At 45.3% G+C, this 15,694-nt stretch overlaps 3 protein-coding genes and 1 long non-coding RNA gene across 4 annotated transcripts in view; 2 read left to right on the top strand and 2 right to left on the bottom strand.

Moving 5' to 3' along the window:
- LOC308580862 (uncharacterized protein) overlaps positions 1-15,694 on the bottom strand; it is a 194,933-nt gene that overhangs the window by 74,736 nt on the left and 104,503 nt on the right. The gene's annotated exons all lie outside the window — the stretch shown is intronic.
- The window catches only part of LOC308580451 (uncharacterized protein), a 52,711-nt gene that overhangs the window by 17,435 nt on the left and 19,582 nt on the right, over positions 1-15,694 (top strand). The window lies entirely within an intron of this gene.
- On the bottom strand, positions 1,062-4,848 carry LOC308581424. Its single transcript, XR_014005077.1, has 2 exons — positions 4,727-4,848; positions 1,062-2,862 (listed from the first exon to the last, which is right to left on the bottom strand). It is a non-coding gene; the product is annotated as an uncharacterized lncRNA (long non-coding RNA).
- Positions 5,062-15,339, top strand: LOC308580501 (uncharacterized protein). Its single transcript, XM_081182226.1, has 3 exons — positions 5,062-5,353; positions 6,987-7,156; positions 12,614-15,339. Exons 2-3 carry the CDS (start codon positions 7,057-7,059, stop codon positions 14,665-14,667), a joined length of 2,154 nt encoding a protein of 717 aa, XP_081038352.1. The 5' UTR covers positions 5,062-5,353; positions 6,987-7,056; the 3' UTR covers positions 14,668-15,339.

The raw sequence follows: 15,694 nt of genomic DNA, 5'->3' as shown, positions 1-15,694 counted from the left end.
TGTCTGGATGGGCTCAGTGTGACCTTGAGATAACAAAATGCAAATCATAATAAATCCAGCTGCCTCAGCAGGAAAGAACAAAACCTTCTGGAAGGAACCAGTGTTTTCCAGTATTTTCCGGTTTCTCCTCTCAGGATTTTAGCCATGACATTTTGTCCCACTGCCAGAAAAGCATCTTTAGCTCCCTAGTTTCTGTGGAAACACTTTGGCTCAAGTTTCCATCACAGAATCGTAGAATGGGAGAGTCGGAAGTGTGGGGATGTTTAGGGAGGCAGGAGAAGGATATATTGTTTACTAATATCCTTCCTAACTTGCATTAGCCAGTTCTAGAACTTAGCAGAGTTCCAAACATTCCCCTTTTTAAATTTGCACGGTGGGTAGCTTGTTGCAGGCTTGCTTAAGCCTCTTGAAATATAGGATTCCTTGTAAGATCCCTTCTACTCCCTAATAAAGATATGACACAATCTTATAGTAAATGTAAAAGTAGTTTACTCACTCATTCAGTTCACAGATGCATCCCTGAAGGCAGACTTAGGTTACAAAAGTGTATAACTATATGAACTGTCCCATAAGGGAGTTAGTCCCAAGTGACTGCAACTGAGCTGTCACTTCTCCTAACATATAGAAGGGAGCTTGGGTGTCACCTGGTCCTGCCCCCTGCAAGCCAGGAATCTCAGGAATCTTGTCCAAGACAGATGGTCATCCAACCTCTGCTTTAAAAACTCCATGGAAGGAGAGTCCAGCACCTACCAAGGAAGTCTGTTCCACTCTGGAAGAACTCTTCCTGTCCTAAAGTATTTCCTGAGGTTTAGCTGGAATCCTCTTTCTTGTAACTTGAAGTCATTGCTACATCCTGAACACCTTGCTCCATCCTGCAGGTGACAGCCCTTTCATAACATGTATACGTTGTAGAAAGTAACAATTTCATAAAACTGCATTTGGATGATTCCGATTTCTTTTAAGCCTATGGCCTCACTTAATTGAAAAGGCCTGTGCCTGCCTACCTTTGACGGAACAGAACGAGCTGCTTTTAGGTACTGTATGTAGCAAATGTCTGTTCCAGAACCCTGAAAAGAATAAAGTGGGAGTTGTATGCATGAAAAGAGAATCAGCCAGGCATGGCAATTGTGATTCATCTTGAACTGTTTTGTAGACGGATGAAAGAGGACGTTGGAAGACATTTAGTGAATAGGAATATTAGCCAAAGTCTTAATAAAGAAAGACAAAAAACTTGTTATATGTCGTCACATGATATGATGAGGGCTTATCTGAAGAGCCAAATGATTTTGGTTAGTTCAGGATGATGACATTGGGCTGCAACTATTAAGATTGCTGTGATCCTTGAAGATGATGGGTTTTTCGGAGCTAACCAACCTAACCAGAAGAGTCTGCGACCAGAAGGAGGAGGAATATCAGGAAGAATGGACTAAATTTAATGATTATTTAGTTAAATATGTCAAGTTAGATGAATTGGAATCAGCTTGCAGATACTTAATCGACTTAGGATTTTATATAAGTTAAGTGATGAATTAATAGGTGTAATTTCAAAATGAAAAGATCTAAGGATGTTAATGTTCAAGTTAAACTTTATAAGAACTGTGATTTGGAAAACCCTTAAAAGGATATGCATTGAAATTCAACCAAGGGGAAGCGAGGAAGGCACTTAACAATGTTAATAAGTGTAATTTTTAATACGGTTATGATTTATGTTTGTTTTATGTGTTTGTTTATAATTTTGTGAAAACTAATAAAAAAATTGAAGTAAAAAAAAAGATTGCTGTGATCCTTTGATTGGTGAATAGGAATGATGTGCAATTTGCCATTCCATCCAAAAAACACCTACAATAAAATATAAATTACTTATTGATCGGAGAAAGAGAGGCGGATTTGACCTACCTGACCTGGAATTATATCATGCTGCAGCAGGTATGACCTGGTTAAGGGAGTGGATTAAGTTAAAGGACACTGATGTGTTAGATCTGGAGGAAGTAGGAACTCAATTTGGATGGCATGCATACCTAATAGATGGAAAGGAGAGAGTCCACATGGGTTTTATAAGGAAATCATTGTATAAAATATAGATGAAATATAAAGGGATTCTAGAACCCAAAACACCTTGGTGGACCTCACCTTAGAAATCATGACTGTAAAGAGAAAGAATATGAATAACAACTGGGCAACATATAAGGATTACTGGAAGAGGAAAATAATAAACTTAAATTGAAAGGATATAAGGAAGTTAAGAAATATTTGAACAACTGGCTGCAGTTCTTTCAAATTAATCAGAGATGACAAAAGAGGAAGAAAAAGGATTTGAGAAAGAAATTTCAAGATTGGATGAGTACTTACTCCAATCTAAAAGTAAACATATTTCCAAACTATATGATTTTCTCCTAGAATGGGAGGTAAAGGAGGAGCAAGTGAAGACAGCGATGGTAAAGTAGGCCCAGGATTTAGGGGGAAATATGATGAGCCAACTACTGTGAGACAGGGATATTAAATTTACGGCATGCTATAATTTAAGAGAGAATGTAACGAAAATGCAATACAGATTGTACCTGACCCTGGTTAGACTGGTAAAAATGTATAAAAACTGTAGTGATGTTTGTTGGAGATACAACAACGGGGCGGGAACCTTTCTACACATGGGGTGGGAGTGCAAAGAGATAGTGGGATTCTGGGAAAATATTTACAACATGTTGAAAAAGTGAATAAGGAGTGGGCTATCTTTAAGGAAGACATCAAAAGCTATGTGGAAAAAGTTGAACTTTTGAACAGATATATTTCCACCTGGAGACTTCCTCCTTTTCTTTTGGGTTTCTGTGTGGATAACCTCCAGTCTGGGAACCTCTTTTTGAATTTCTACATGACAGGTTTGTTTGTTTTAAAAAAAAGAAAGTGATTTATAATGAGATTGAATATAATTATTGATAGAAACACTTTAAAACATTCAAAAAAATGAATCAGCAATACATTTTAAAACGTAAGTTTTCCTTAGTGTTTACAGTTCTGTTTACAGATGGTTGGGGCGGGGGGTGGGGCACAACATGCCGAAGCAGAGCCCATCTTTTTCAAGGGATTATTAAATTTGGAAATGTCTGCATGTGATCCCATCTCTACAGCTGACATAAACACCATGGAGAAGGAGGCTGGAGCCTGAAAGGCAAAAGCATTGACCTCGAAGGCCTCAAGGGCAATTTCCCCCATGGAGACCTGGGACCCCTTCTCCTTCTAAAGGGACCTCCGAGGAGGAAGCCAGGGCGGATCAATCCCTGGACCTTGGAGGTGATTCCTCGGCTCATCTGGAAAGTGCCATATCATGTTCCTTTCCCCATTTGCCAGGAGCCTAAGTTCCATTTGGGGTTCCTCATTCCTCACCCCAAGGTTCCTCCAAGGCTTTGGGGAAGGAAACTGAGGCAGCAGAGCCATGGCTTTGGTTGCTCCCAATGGCCCTGCAGGGGATTCAGGGTGGGGGGCCTGTCTCTTCCTCTGGCCATGTCAGTTCCCAGGAAGCCTTTTCAGAAAGGCAGCAGACCCTCAGCACAGAACAGCCAAGTTCGGTTCCTCTCCAAAATGGCTTTCTCTTCTGAGAGTTCTTTCTCTTGTCTGGGCTGGACTGGGAGGACCCCAGTTCAGCCAGTTCCTCAGAGTCCCCCCACTGGGCTCCAGTGGCCCCTTGAAACCCACAGGGATCTGGAGGGGAAGCGACTTCTGTTGAACTACCACCTGAGAAGGAGGAACAGATGTCTCAACCAGTGAAATGGGTGCAGTTTCCCAGCCTCAGTTGTGGCGCCTGTGAAATGGGTATATCACAGTGAGGCTGAATTTAGAGGTGCTTCAAGGTGAAGGAGAAGCAGGGATGGGAAGGGGGCAGGCTGGGCTTTGCAAAGGGCCTGGTTTTTATTCTAAGGGTGGGGGTCTCCAGACCCAAGACCTGGAAGACCAGGCTGGCCTCGACCTCCGGGGGCAACTCGGACTCCAGGGCAGATTCTTCCAGGCGTCTCCCGGGTGGGGGCAGGAACAAAATGGCAGGGCGCTGCTTGAGGGCACTGGGCATGACTGAGCCTCTGCCCCCAGCCTCCTCCAGGATCCAGCAGCCCAGCTTGGCCACTGGAGGCGAGGATCTGCCGAAGGAGGAGGAGAAGAAGGGGGTGGACTAGATGGCCCCTGGGTGTGATTCTAGGAGAGGAAGGGCCTCAGGAGAGCCCCAAAGCAGCAGTAGCAGAATCTGGGTCCGGACCAAGGAGACCCCTCCCACCTAGCCCAGCCTCCTGGCAGCAGCCGACCCTGAGCCCCCCCCCGGAACTCCGCAAGCAGGAGCGGAAGAGCATCCTCCCCTTCTCCTTCTCCCCCGTTCCAAGCTAGACTGGCTCTGTCCATGGAGGATCCCCTTGGGCATCGCGGGGACAAAGCAGAGCCCAAAGGGGACCAGGCTCCCCCCAAGCGAAGAGGCCCTCTTCAGGACGACGCTTCCAGGAAAGCGGAGGGACCATCCCGGGCCACATTCCCCTCCTCCCCGCGCCCTCCCGGATCCTGGCCATGCCGCCCCACCTCCCCCCGCCTGGACTAGATGACCCTCAGGGGTCCCTTCCAGCTCCAAAATTCTACGATTCTCTGAATTCTAAGATTCTGAAGTTGAAACAGCAGGAAACAAGCTGCCTCCTCCGGAATTTGGGGCGGGGGCGGGAGGGAGAGCAGCCGGGGGGGGGGCGGCGCCCCATCTGACCTTTGCGCCTCTGAGTCTTCCTGCCTGAATGCAGAACCCGACCTTTGTCCCCACTGAAGGTCACTTTCTAAGTCTGGAGCGAGTTCTCCAACTGGGGAGTGTACTGATTGATTCATTTGCATTTCACAGATTCACAGGGGGGTCGAGGGTCATCCAGTCCAACCCTTTGCAGTGCCTAAAGTGGGGCTTGAACCCAGGACCCTCAAATCGAGAGTCTCCTGCTTTACCAGCGGAGGCTTTTGCTCCCAAGGGACCCGTGTCTCTCTCAGGTACCCCCCTCCTAATATTGCAACAGACTTTCCCTCTGCTAGTGAGCAGGTGAAGCATTATTATTATTTTATTTACCCCCCACCCACCTGGGGGCGGGGCACTAAGCGGCATCTGAGCCGAGAATCACAGAGAACTCTGCACATGCCCTGGAGCACCCGGGTTCTGGGAGGGAAGGAGGACAGCCAGCCAGCCCGGGGGCTGGGCTCAGCTTGCGAAGGGTTAAATGGAACAGAGCCGGAGTCCTAGAGAGGACAGGAAGTGGAGAGGCGGGGCGGGTCCTCCAGAGCCGAATCCCCTCCCTCCGTGTCTCTTGTCTCCTCCCCGCGCTGCCTCGGTTTCCCTCCTGGGAAGAATCCGGTGAGTCTCCTCTCTCTTCCCCCTTGGGGAGCCCATGGGAGAAGGGGGTCCCGGGCCTGCAGGGGGAGACCCCCAAGTCTGGGAGCAGAGGGTCCTGCCCCCCATTCCTCTCTGCCAAGCCTGGGAGGGGGCCAGTTTCCAGGGGGTCTGCAGCTCTGCTCTTCCTTGGCATCCTCTTTGGGGAAGGAGGGAGGGGTCCGGGGGGGGGGAGGGCATGCCCAGAATGCCCCTTCCAGTGGAGGAGCCCCTGCCAGGCCGGCCTTTCCCCCTGCCAGATCCTCCTCCAGATCAGCTCAGGTCTCCAGCCCAGAGACTCAGGGGAAGCCTCTCTGGGCAGGGGCCACGCCTGGGGCTCCTCCTCTGGGGAGAAAAGGGGAGAGCCAGAGGGCTGAGCTGGCTGCACTGGGCTTGCCAGGGTTCAAGGGAAGGGAGCTGCCTTCCTTGAGAGGAGAGGGTGGAAAGGCGCCTGAAGGACCCCAAGATCTTGTCCTGAAGGGGGTGAGGTGATGCAGGGAGGAGAAGGAGGGGGCTCTGGGGGGGGGGAGGTCTGCCAACGTTTCTCTCTCTGATCCCAGAGTGAGCTTTCAAGGATGTTCCCCATCCCGGAGTTTCTCTGCAGCTGCTGCTGTTGCAGAATGTTTTATTTACCGGTACATTAAACTTACAACTTCCACAGTTCGTAGGAACTCCCTCCCGCAGGAGCCAGGGATTGGAGAGACTTTTCTAAAGGGAAATAATCTATACATGGCAAGCATGATTGTGAATAATATTCTCTTAGAAAAATGTAAGATACAGAAGGGGACATTTATTTATGTATTATCAAGAAGAATAAAGCAAGGATAAATGACACCTACTCCCCACCTTCTGGGACAAAAGAGGGATTATCAGTTATTGTGTGGCTCCTACTACTAACAGGGGACATTGGTGCTATCTCAAAATAAACTAGTTCTATCAAGCTACCCTAAGCCTTTGGGAATCTTGCCACAAGAGGAGCGTAAAGCTCACCTCTGGAGTTTTTGGAGGATATACATGCCTGTTGTTCTTAAGAACACTGCAGATTTAGGACATGTGGAAGATCTATACTTTGATTGCTTCCGTGCCAGGGTGGGGGCCACATTTTGGGACTGTAGTCTTGCAAAAATGGCTCCTCTGCTTCCACATACAGATTTGGTCCCCGTGCAACTCTTGACAGAGGTGGATACGGCTACAACATCTGTCTGGCTTGTGATGAGAGAGCTCAAAGATTGTGAACAGGGCTCTCCATAGAAAGCACCTAGCATGGGGGCACCTACATGTAATATCTACTCTGCTATTTTCTGCCCATGCTCTGGGGTTTCAGTTTTCAGGCTTGCAGACAGGACGGTGACTGGTTTTTTTTACCAAGTTCTGTCAGTTATCCCCACTGAGTTCAATGGGATCTACTCTCAGGTCAATACTGTGCAGACCATGCCAGGCTTGCAAGTGGGGTGAGGAGCATACGGAAGAAATTGGAATCACTGGAGATGTTTAGAAATGGGGCTTCTCTTGAGAAGGGGCTGCCCCATTTATGCTTCTCCAGGGGCAGGAGAATATCTAGGGAAAGAGAATCCCTGCAGGGCCTCTGAGGCTCCCTTTGTTTCTTCCTCTCTCCCAGGACCCTGCAGCTTGTTTTCACTTCTTGACTGCTCAGGAAGGATGAAAGAGATCCTGCAAAGCTCGTAAGGATGGAAGGGGGAAGATGGACGGTGGACCTGGTCAGGTTGTCTCCTGCATCCCTCCTCACAACCTCTGAGCGTTCCCTCCCAGGGACCTCTGAGAGATCTGGTGAGTTCCAGGGGAGGGGAGATGGGGACATGGATGGAACCGGAGAGGTATTGGGGCTTGCTCGGGGGGCACCATTTCGGGCTCCTCCACCTGCCTGTCTGCACCTTTGACATCTGCAGGCAATTTGAGCTAGGAATACATCACAGCTCCCCGACCACCACAATGTATTGGCAGCTCAAAATGTCTAAAACCAGTACCGTGATTGAATGCTCTACCAATGTCAGACAACTTACCAATCCTTCAGGCAGCATTAGAAGTCATGACTCTTGAAAGTAACCTGATCCTGGGCTTCCGATTTGTCTGCGAAGGGAAATGGCAAGGCGGAGTGAGTCGTCCATCTAAAAGACGACTGTTACCGGGGCTTTTGAGCAGTGAGGGTGAGTGCCAGGGTTAGACATCCCCTCCAAAAGCCCCAAGGGTAGTGGGGTGTCGAGGGGACGAGCCGGGTGTGAAGAGGCTTGCCGTGATTCCCGGAGCCCTGACCCTGTATCGGCAGGTCAGCAACCACACTACCTGGGGTGTACGAGGCATCCATATCTTTCTGGTATAATTCCTCTGTGTATTCTTGCCACCTCTTTTTCATGTCTTCTGCTTCTGTTAGGTCCTTACCACTTTTGTCTTTTATTATGGTAATCTTTGTACGAAATGTTCCTTTCATATCTCCAATTTTCTTGAACAGACCTCTGGTTTTTCCCATTCTATTGTTTTCCTCTATTTCTTTGCATTGCTCGTTTAAGAAGGCCTTCTTGTCTCTCCTTGCTATTTTTTGGAAATCTGCATTCAATTTCCTGTATTTTTCACTATCTCCCACGCATTTTGCTTGCTTTCTCTCCCCCGCTATTTGTAAGGCCTCGTTGGGCAACCACTTTGCTTTCTTGCATTTCCTTTTCATTGGGATGGTTTTAGTTGCTGCCTCCTGTATAATGTTACGAGCCTCCATCCATAGTTCTTCAGGCACTCTGTCCACCAAATCTAAATTCTTAAACCTGTTCCTCACTTTCACTGTGTAATCAAATCATAAGGGATTTGATTTAGATTGTATCTTACCGGCCCAGTGGTTTTTCCTACTTTCTTCAGTTTAAGCTTGAATTTTGCTATAAGAAGCTGATGATCTGAGCCACAGTCAGCTCCAGGTCTTGTTTTTGCTGACTTGTATAGAGCTTCTCCATCTTTGGCTGCAGAGAATATAATCAATCTGATTTTGATGCTGCTCATCTGGTGATGTCGATGTGTAGAGTCGTCTCTTGTGTTGTTGGAAAAGAGTGTTTGTGATGACCAGCTTGTTCTCTTGGCAGAACTCTATCAGCCTTTCCCCTGCTTTGTTTGGAACTCTAAGGACAAACTTGCCAGTTGTTCCTTTTATCTCTTGAGTCCCTACTTTAGCATTCCAATCCCCTATAATGAGAAGAATATCCTTGTTTGGTGTCATTTCTATAAGGTGTTGTAAGTCATCATAGAATTGGTCAATTTCAGTTTCTTCAGCACCAGTGGTTGGTGCATAAACCTGGATTACTGTGATGTTAAAAGGTCTGCCTTAGATTTGTATTGAGATCATTCTATCATTTTTGAGATTGCATCTCAGTACAGCTTTCGCCACTCTTTTATTTACTATGAGGGCCACTCCATTTCTTTTACGGGCTTCTTGCCCACAGTAGTAGATATGATGGTCATGCGAACTGAATTCAGCCTTTCCTGTCCATTTTTGTTCACTGATGCCCAGGATGTCAATATTTATTCTTGCCATCTCATTTTTGACCACATCCAACTTACCAAGGTTCACGGTTCTTACATTCCAGGTTCCTATGCAATATTTTTCTTTACAGCATTGGACTTTCCTTTCGCTTCCAGGCATATCCGCAACTGAGTGACCTTTTAGCTTTGGCCCAGCCGCTTCATCAGCTCTGAATCTACTTGTACTTGTCCTCCGCTCTTCCTCAGTAGCATGTTGGACGCCTTCCGACCTGAGGGGCTCATCTTCCAGCGTCATAACTTTTATACAGTGGTGCCCCGCAAGACGAACGCCTCGCAAGACGGAAAACCCGCTAGATGAAAGGGTTTTCCGTTTTGGAGGCACTTCGCAAAACGAATTTCCCTATGGGCTTGCTTCGCAAAACGAAAATGTCTTGCGAGTTGCTGCGGGTTTTTTCCCTTTCCCCCCTTTTTCAAAGCCGCGAAGCCGCTTATCAGCTGATCCGCTAAGCCGCTAATAGCGCTAATCCGCTAAGCCGTCAATGGTCTTGCTTCGCAAGACAAAAAAACCGCTAGACGAAGAGACTCGTTGAACGGATTAATTTCGTCTTGCGAGGCACCACTGTATGCCTGTTGTCTTTCTCCATGGAGTTTTCTTTTTTTAAAAAAAATAATATTTATTGAGATTTTCAAAATATTACAAAATGAAATAAAAGCAAAGAAAAATACAAAAATAATTGGCAAGTTAAAAAAAGAAGAAAGACAAAACCCTCCCACCATATAGATAGGAAAAAAGAAAAAATTCAACAATACCACACAAACAATTAAAACAATTAAAAACAATTACAAAAAGGGGAAAAAACAAATTCATTATTTCCAAATCCTCAACTGTCATCACCTTCTTTCTTAGACCTCCTCCATTCTTTCATAATTCTTTGAACATTTTTACTAAAACCAAGTAATTCCATTCCAGCATTTTTCTAATGCTGATCAATTATTATAAAACACTTCTAATAAAAAGAGAGGGGAAAAAACAAAAAAGAAAATACAAATAAGTGATCTTCCAGGTTTTGTCAGTCCTCATTATCACATCAATCTAGCTCATTAACCTGGCAACCTTATATCTGACGCCCTCAAATCTCTTCCTTGCCCCTTCCGCGACTCTTCTTCATGTTCGTAACTATATTTTTCCTTGTCTCCTGCTCGTGATAACTCCAGCTTAACAGTATTTTCAGCCCTTCTTGACATATCAGCCCCTTTTCCATATTCAACTTTAAATTCCATGTGGTATTTAATAGCATATTTCAGAAGCCCTCCAAGGTTAAGATCCCACACAGTCCCAAACATCTCACGGCTCATTACCATATTTGAAAAGTCCAGACATCCCAGCATTGGGGGATCCATCCAGCCCCCCATTTCCAGACCAAACCAGACATTTTCTTTCCAAATCTGGCTTTTCCCAGGATCATTTGTCCAATCCGAAAACTCATATTCCTGTTGGGCCTGATCTGTCAAAACACACTCTTGATGTGATTCCTGAGTGGGCTCCACATATTTTCCCACTGCCTGTTCAGAGTTTCCCACTGCTTGTCCCAAATTTCTGACCGAAGTCTTCATCCATTTCACTTTTTCATGTAATTGTTCCAGTAGGGCATTTGTTTTGTAAAGGGCACACAACAAGGTTTCTGAATACATTGTTCTGCAAGGTCAGATGCCTGTTCCCATGATCGTAATCTATAACAGCTGCCGGCTCCCTGGAGTTAGTTACAGTTTCACAGTCTCCCTCTAGGGGGAAAACTTCTATTTGTTCTCGCAACAAAATTTCCCCTTTTAAGATACTTTGTCAAAATTTGTTCCTTTCAAATGCGAAGAGGGACGATGGAATCACTATGTTTCTCTTCTTTTCACTATCTGTCAAAACCACTTGTTTCTGGTCAATGAACTTCAAACGTCGGTCCTGACCCCCCTGCTCCAGTATCAGGACGGAGGAAAATTACTTTGCTTAAACTCACTTTGAACAATCCAAAGATAGTCCTCCCCCTTCTTCTGTCAAAAAAGGGGGGTTGCACAATTATAAATGATGGAATCCAATCCTTTAAAGACGGTTTTCTTAGCTCTAGTCTTTGCTTTGTTCTGTTTACAAAGGAACGGAAGGCTGACTTCCTGTTTAGACCTTCCCGCTCCGTACCAAATAGAAAAAAATATTTTAAAATCCAATTCTTTTCTGCTCGTTAATCCTTATTTAATGTCCAATTGTTCAAGATTCTAATTACTCACGGGTGCTTATTTTAGAGTCCAAATTGTCCCAGGAAAAAGGCAGCGCTCCTCTGGCAACAGCTATGCGGCTTCGCTCCACGGAAATAGCAGTTGACTCACAGCACTGCGCCACTTCCCCCTTTTTACTTCGGAGCCCGTTCGTGGGTTCTTTCGCGAGTTGGGGGGGCGCTAAAGGTGCCCACCGAGTCCCATGGTCACAGGCTTCTTCCTCCTGTGATTTATGAAAGGGTCCCCGCTTCGCCGTAGCGGAGAAGACCCATTTCCCGCAGAGCTTCCCCTCCAGTTCAGAGGTAGACCGCCATTGCTGGTGGCGCCACCCCGGAAGTCCCCTCCATGGAGTTTTCTTGGCAGGGATACTCGAGTGGCTTGCCGGTTCCTGCTCCAGGTGGATCACGTTTGGTCAAAACTCTACACTATGACCTGTCCATCTTGGGTGGCCCTGCACGGCATAGCTCATAGCTTCTCTGAGTTATTCAAGTCCCTTCGCCACGGCAAGGCAGTGATCCATGAAGGGGGGAATAACTTTTTATTTGCTTTTAAAAACAAGGATGATAGGACTAATATACAAATATGTAGACCAAGTATCTATAGCATATGGTTCACCATTAGTGGTCAGTGTATGAGTTCCGGGTTCCTGAATCGGTTTAAATTGAAAGAAAAAAAGGGAAACAGGAGAGAACAGAGAACATTCAACATTGCATAGCTGAATGCCTAGTCAGGAGCTCTTGCGGCTGTTGTGTTTAGATTAAGAGTGAGTTAGTCACTTTTCCTCTTTTGTCACCAATGAAACAATACAGAGTTAGTCTACTCTTGAAAATGGGAGTGGGGTTCAAACTGAAGAGAGTGATTTAGGTATAAATTAAAATTTAGACCAAATTTAGATTGAGGCAACAGCTGGTGGGGAGTGTGCAGGTGAAGATGTTGCTGTTTGTTTCACAGACAATTTGCTGGATCTTGTCCAGAGAGCTCTGCATAAGGAAGTCAAGGAGGAGAATCGTGGGGTCATGGACCCTCTTGGTAACACTTCCTGTTGGATCATAATATCCGTTCTGAAATTAAGCAAGTAACTTTGAAAGTCCATACATACCTCTATGTGATGAACCTTCACTATTTAGGTGGAGACCAACAGCATTCGGGATTCTAACATCCCCACCATGAACCCTGAATGGAGGGATATCCACTGTTTTCTCTGCAATTTTTTTCCTTCTAGTCATGCCTTTTAAAGAAATGACCAGGTTGTCTGAACTGGCCAGGCCTTCTTAAATGTCAGCCTCAGAGCTTTAAGAGAAATTGGAGATGGAGTGGATTCCAGGATTGAGCCAAACAAAATCTATCCCAGATAAAAACCAAGCAATATGTCAGTTAATACCAGCCAACAGTGAAAACTATAGTAAGGGCTCACATCTAACTCTCTTCAGTTCCTCCTCTATCACAAGCATTCATTAACTTTGTTCTTCCTGAGGCTCTAATTAGCTTTTCTCTTAATTGTAGATGGTGATGAATTGGAAGGGAAGACCAAAGGGGACCACAATAGAATTCACATAGCAGAGAAGTCAGATAAATATACAAAGTGCGGAGAGAACATCTGCCAGAGCCCCCAGTCCATCTCACATCAAGGAAAGAGCTTTGTTCGGAGGGATAGAATCTCTTCACATGAAAGAACTAACAGTGGAGAGAAATTGTATCAGTGCAGAGAATGTGGGAAGAGCTTCAGTCACTGTCAGAATCTCACTTGCCATCAAAGAATTCATACAGGGGAGAAACCCTATCAGTGCTTGGAATGTGGAAATAACTTCAGTCGGAAAGAACAGCTCACTTCCCATCAAATAATTCATACAGGGGAGAAACCCTATGAGTGCTTAAAGTGTGGAAAGAGCTTCAATCGTAAAGATGGTCTCACTTCCCATCAAAGAATTCATACAGGGGAGAAACCCTTTCAATGCCTTGAGTGTGGAAAGAGCTTTCGTCACAGTTCCAGTTTCACTTCCCATCTAAGAATTCATACAAAGAAGAAACCCTATCAATGCTTAGAATGCGGAAAGAGCTTTAATCGGAAGGATGGTCTCAGTATCCATCAAAGAATTCATACAGGGGAGAAACCTTTTCAATGCCTTGAGTGTGGAAAGAGCTTTCGTCACAGTTCCAGTCTCACTTCCCATCAAAGAATTCATACAGGGAAGAAACCCTATCAATGCTTAGAATGCGGAAAGAGCTTCAGTCAAAGTTCCAATCTAACTATGCATCATAGAGTTCATACACGGGAGAAACCCTATCAGTGCTTGAAATGTGGGAAGAGCTTCAGTCACAGAGAGATTCTCACTTGCCATCAAAGAATTCATACAGGGGAGAAACCCTATCAGTGCTTGGAATGTGGAAAGCGCTTTAGTCAAAGTGCACATCTCACTTCCCATCAAATAATTCATACAGGGAAGAAACCCTATGAGTGCTTAAAGTGTGGAAAGAGCTTTTGTCGGAAGGATGGTCTCACTTCCCATAACAGAATTCATACAGGGGAGAAACCCCATCAGTGCTTGGAATGTGGAAAGAGCTTTCGTCAGAGAGGTAATCTCACTTCCCATCAAAGAGTCCATACAGGCGAGAAACCATATCAGTGCTTGGAATGCGGAAAAACCTTCAGTAAGAGGATACAGCTTACTTCCCATCACAGAATTCATACAGGGGAGAAACCATATCCATGCCTGGAATGTGGAAAGAGCTTCGGGTATATGCAGAGTCTTAGTTTGCATCAAAAACTTCATACGGGGGAGAAACCCTATCAGTGCTTTGAATGTGGAAAGAGCTTCAGCCAGGGGGCCCATCTCACTTCCCATCAAAGAATTCATACAGGAGAGAAACCATATCAATGCTTAAAATGTGGGAAGAGCTTCAGTCTCAGGCACAATCTCACTTTGCACCAAAGAATTCATACAGGGGAGAAACCATATCAATGCTTAAAATGTGGGAAGAGCTTCAGTATCAGGCACAATCTCACTTTGCACCAAAGAATTCATACAGGAAGGAAACCCTATCAGTGCTTGGAATGTGGAAAGAGCTTTCGTCACAGTTCCACTCTCACTTTCCATCAAAGAATTCATACAGGGGAGAAACCCTTTCAATGCCTTGAGTGTGGAAAGAGCTTTCGTCACAGTTCCAGTTTCACTTCCCATCAAAGAATTCATACAGAGAAGAAACCCTATCAATGCTTAGAATGCGGAAAGAGCTTCAGTCAAAGTTCCAATCTCACTTTCCATCAAAGAATTCACCCAGGGGAGAAGCCCTATCAGTGCTTGGAATGTGGAAAGAGCTTTCGTCAGAGGGGTGATCTCACTTCCCATCAAAGAGTTCATACAGGCGAGAAACCATATCAGTGCTTGGAATGTGGAAAGTGCTTTAGTCAAAGTGCACATCTCACTTCCCATCAAAGAGTCCATACAGGGGAGAAACCATATCAGTGCTTGGAATGTGGAAAAAGCTTCACTAAGAGGATGCACCTTACTTCCCATCAAAGAATTCATACAGAGGGAAAACCAAAAGAAAAACAATAACGCAAACATTATTAAACAACCTATACAAAACATATTTGTATAGAAAAGAGAAAGGGCGGGGGAGAATAACTAAAAATACCCTTTATCACATTTGTATCATATATATCATATCATTTGTCAACACATAGAAAGGTAAGCTCCCCCAGCTCTCCCCTGGGTGCCCCCCTTCTCCTCGTCTCCCACCCAGAGTGATCATTCCTCTGTAGCAATAATTATTCAGAATATGCTCTCCAGGATAAACCCAGCTGTATTTAGTATCCAGTAACCTTCAGCAAGATGGCACTTTCCCTACATTGTGCCCGCATAGCCCAGCCTTGCAATCTTAACCACTCAGACAGTGGTCCAGTGGCGCAGCGGCAGCAGGGGTCCCCTATTAGCTAAAGTGGTGCTTCAGTTTAAGAACAGTTTCAGGTTAAGAACGGACCTCCAGAACGAATTAAGTACTTACCCTGAGGTACCACTGTAATACAAATTAGTATTTCTCCAGTTTCTAGGTCCAGTTTCTATAAAGCCTTATTAAAACTGTTCCAACAAATCTCAGTCAAGTCACAGTCCAAAATTATTGTGTCTTTTAATGTTCATCCAATCCTGCTTCCTCTTCTTTTACTAATCTTCTTTCCTAATCCACTGGGGGTGGGGAAGAAGGCATATTAAATCTCTTTCCTCATACGAGATCGTAGCTTGTGTTATGAACAGTTTCTTCCTCCTGTTCTTCTTTCACCTGCTCAACAGAACCTTCTGCGCCACTCCCAGTGACTCCTTTCCAATGACTCCCGGCTTACAACCCACACATTCACCTCAGTCTCTCTTTCTGGGACCCGTCTTGGTCTTCAATGTAAAGGTGCTCCATGTCTGGATGGGGAGCAGAGCTGCAGAAGTTTGTTTGGAGTGGATGCATCTGGTTCTCCATAAATCAGGCAGAGGCAAAGTTCATTGGCAAAAGAAGAACTTTCTACTAAAGGTTTTTCCAGTTTCTCCTCTCAGGATTTTAGCCATGACATTTTGTCCCACTGCCAGAAAAGCATCT

This window comes from Podarcis bocagei (genome assembly GCF_964188305.1).
Source record: "Podarcis bocagei genome assembly, chromosome: 2".
NCBI lineage: Eukaryota > Metazoa > Chordata > Lepidosauria > Squamata > Lacertidae > Podarcis > Podarcis bocagei.
Note: the sequence above shows the minus strand (reverse complement) of the source record. Positions and strands in the feature narration are given on the sequence as shown.